General features: G+C 52.8%; 1 protein-coding gene across 1 annotated transcript; it reads left to right on the forward strand.

Annotated features, from left to right (window-relative positions):
- The first annotated feature begins 1,440 nt into the window (after positions 1 to 1,440).
- LOC128892703 (nuclear factor 1-like) lies at positions 1,441 to 3,130 on the forward strand. Its single transcript, XM_054153249.1, has 3 exons — positions 1,441 to 1,515; positions 2,452 to 2,643; positions 2,802 to 3,130. Exons 1-3 carry the CDS (start codon positions 1,456 to 1,458, stop codon positions 2,994 to 2,996), a joined length of 447 nt encoding a protein of 148 aa, XP_054009224.1. The 5' UTR covers positions 1,441 to 1,455; the 3' UTR covers positions 2,997 to 3,130.
- The last annotated feature ends 381 nt before the right edge of the window (positions 3,131 to 3,511 follow it).

The raw sequence follows: 3,511 nt of genomic DNA on the forward strand, positions 1-3,511 counted from the left end.
TTTACGTTTAAATCAGCTAGATTTCGAAGGTACACGTATCGACTTTGAGATTTAGGTTGCAACCATTGTAGCAAGCTTTTGCGCTCGACGCAGCTCGAGGATCGAACTATCGATGCATGCTCAACATGCGGAATAACTACAGAAAAGCATGTAACGTTCCAAGCGCGGAGAAGCTATTGAATCGTGTCGTGGACCTCTGCAGGAAACCTAGAGCCTCCGTAGCGGTCTCGAATACATGATTAACCGTAGAAAGACAGTCAAGAGCCGTCGCGTCAAACACGAAAGGAGGGAGACACTTTCGGTTCGTTTACGTCATCCGTAGTTACCTTTGGAAAAGAACGTTCGAGAGCGAACGCGATAGAAATAACATCAACGAAAAAGACGTTGGTAATATTTTGATCGGAAATGGTCGTGGATCGGCAGGATCGAACGACACGTACGTATCCACGTCGGAGCGCGAATAGCATCGCGAGAAATCGTCGGTGTGAACGAGGTAAACTGCCGCGCCTAGGTGTACATACGCATGTCACGATATACATACGTGGCTGGTACACTCGCGGCCCTCCTTCACACTCGGCATACTTGATCGGGTTTATGCAGGATGCACCGGGTGTAACTGCACCGGGTCTCTCCCACAGCGGGGTCGACCGCGGCCGTCTTGCGTGACATTTCTTGTCCGTGAGAGAGCGGTACATACGTGCTTAAAATTTTGCACGTGCGCGAAAAATGCGCGGGGACATCGCGCCACGCCACGCCAGGCCGCGCGGTACATCGCAAGTACGCGAGGCCCGTGCACCGGGAAGCGTCGCGACGCGACGCCGACGCTGCTCTTCCAGCTGTCTGCACCCTTTCGACCGAGTACTCCTCGATATTCGCGTTTGTTTACTCGTTCGCCTATTCCGGTACCAACGGGATTAACCCAGTACCTGTTTTCTCCTAATTTTAGCACGCCAAAGATAAAGTCAAAACAAACTCGTCGAGTCCGAGAAGGAGTCAACCTTGCGACCGAGGATATTTGTTGAATCGTAGATTCTATTAACCATGACCGTGTCGTCGTGATCGAACGTGGTTCTTCCTAGAAATTCCATAGAAATTGGTGGCTGCGGGTGGCATGGAAAATTGGCGCGGATGAGATTAGTGAGGTAGAAAAGAGTACCGGTGTCAAGTGTTATGCAGATGAGGCAACTTGGTTGGAAAAGCCATCTCTGGTTTGCGTCGAGGCAGTCCGAGTATACAAAGTAACTACTTCTCAAGCGTGTAGCACGTAGCTATGTGTATGGCCGGCATTGTGCGCGCGTTCCTGACAACTACGAAAGGGTTAAATACCGACGCTCGAACAGTTGTTTTTCTGTAGGCGTGGAAATCCCGCGAAGTTGGTCGAATCGTGGAGAACATCGACGACGACGACGACGACGACGACGCCGACAACCTCGGTAGAGCGCATCGACGGCGGTTATGCAGCGCACGCCCGCGGCCCTCGTCACGCGTGGAATAGCAAATGCACGGGTGCATAAGGTCCCTGAGAAATGCATTGAAAGCGCGCGGAATGCATCGACCGACGACGCGGCAGCGGCCGATCTATCCCGCCTAGCCCCTTTCTGCCACGCACGTGCGAGCCGCGAAACTTTGTGGAAAGGAGAAAAGGAGGAGGCGGGCGCGTTGCGTTTCTGCACGCCTCGCGTCGACCGACACGCGCGCGAATCGCTGCGATTCTCGGAGCTCGAGGCGCGTGAACGAGGTGCCCGATTTCCTACACCCGTCAACCTTCCGCGGTAAACCGTTCCTGTTTCTCTCGGACGATACGCGATTAGGCTATTAGGACGAAAGGAGTTACGTTAAAGTTCGCCGAGCCGTTTGAAATTCGCGTTGCGCGTCTAGCTAGCCGCGCCATCTTTCCGCCAGCGATATGGTAAATTTCGAAAGCGGGTCGCTCCACTTCCGTCGCTCCACTTCCGTCGCTCGGCATCGACGATGCGATCGCGAGTGGTCTGATTAAAAACGCGAGGCCCGCTACCGAGACACGTAGAGCGCGAGGAAGGTCAAGATATCAGGGAGAAGAATCATGTGGAGACACGGTGTCGCGCAGCGCGAAGACGTGATCTCGCATATCGTTTCGACGAATAGTTTGAGATGATAGCTCGTTGCTTTGGTGTCGAGCCATGGCTCGAGTTTCGTAAACTCGAGGAACTTTCCGGGATCAACAGCTGCCGCGGGACATCGATACGCGAAGCTCGAGAATATGTTCTTCGTAACGTGTACGAGTCGCGGTGTCGCGTCGATTCCTTCGTCGGGACGAACGTTCGACTCCTCCTTTTCGCGAAAGCTGCCTTTTTGCTCGCGACAAACTCGACACTTTTCCATCCCGTTCGTCGTACTTGACATTTTGTAACCTAATCGAAACGTAAATCGTCGTACGGTAATCGAACGGAAACAATTGATTGCGTGTTGCAGAACGAGAAGCTGGAGGTGAAACAGAAATGGGCCTCGCGGCTTCTAGGAAAATTACGAAAAGATATCACGCAGGAGTACAGAGAGGACTTCGTACTGAGTATCACCGGGAAGAGGCCAGCCATGTGTGTCTTAAGTAATCCTGACCAGAAGGGTAAAATGCGTCGGATCGATTGCCTGCGTCAAGCCGACAAGGTACGTCTGACCATTGCCTTTCCGATCTACTCGCGCGCTCTTCTCGCTTCAACGAGAACGTCGAAATTACAAATCACGCTCGATGGTAGACGGTCTCGCAACTTGCCGAGAGTCGAACTCGCAGCCAATAACGATATAGTTTGGCCGTTGTGTCGCAGGTATGGAGGTTGGACCTGGTAATGGTGATCCTCTTCAAGGCAATTCCGTTGGAGTCGACGGACGGGGAACGGCTGGAGAAGACTGCGGAATGCGCTCAGCCGGGCCTCTGCGTCAACCCCTATCACATCAACGTCTCCGTCCGGGAACTCGATCTCTACCTCGCCAATTTTATCACCAGCCACGGTAAGAGATAACTAAGATAATCGTACGATTAAAGGGCTTTGATTCGTCTTTCCGCTAATCTAGAATCGACAGCTCTTTCGCGCACCCTATCGCGAGTCGATCGACTGCTGTGCGTTAAAATTGTTTTGCAACAAAATGTTCCTGCTATCTCTCCATCCCCCGTGACGATCTTATCCTTTCCGTTTGATCGGAAGCCGTTACCTCGACGGCTGTTCAGCCCGATCAAGGTGACCCGTGCAGGTCGCGATCTTGGTTCCGTGTACGCTAGCGAGCTGCGCGCGTTCATTCACTCGCGAATCCGTCCATTCAAAGTGTCCACTCCACTCGGCTTCGATTCAAAGTTTCTTGGAACGCTCTGCCAATCTCACCGGCCCCCATACAACGGGGCTGCTGTTCATGGCGCGGGACTGGCGCGAACCGAGTCTCCTCGCGCCGTCTATTCTTCGCTGGCTCGTCGTTTCCATATTTTCGTTGCTCCAAATTATCGGATTATTGCCAATATTCGCGATACATTCTCGTACGATCT

Source organism: Hylaeus anthracinus, unplaced genomic scaffold (assembly GCF_026225885.1).
Source record: "Hylaeus anthracinus isolate JK02 unplaced genomic scaffold, UHH_iyHylAnth1.0_haploid 14875, whole genome shotgun sequence".
Classification (NCBI taxonomy): Eukaryota; Metazoa; Arthropoda; class Insecta; order Hymenoptera; family Colletidae; genus Hylaeus; species Hylaeus anthracinus.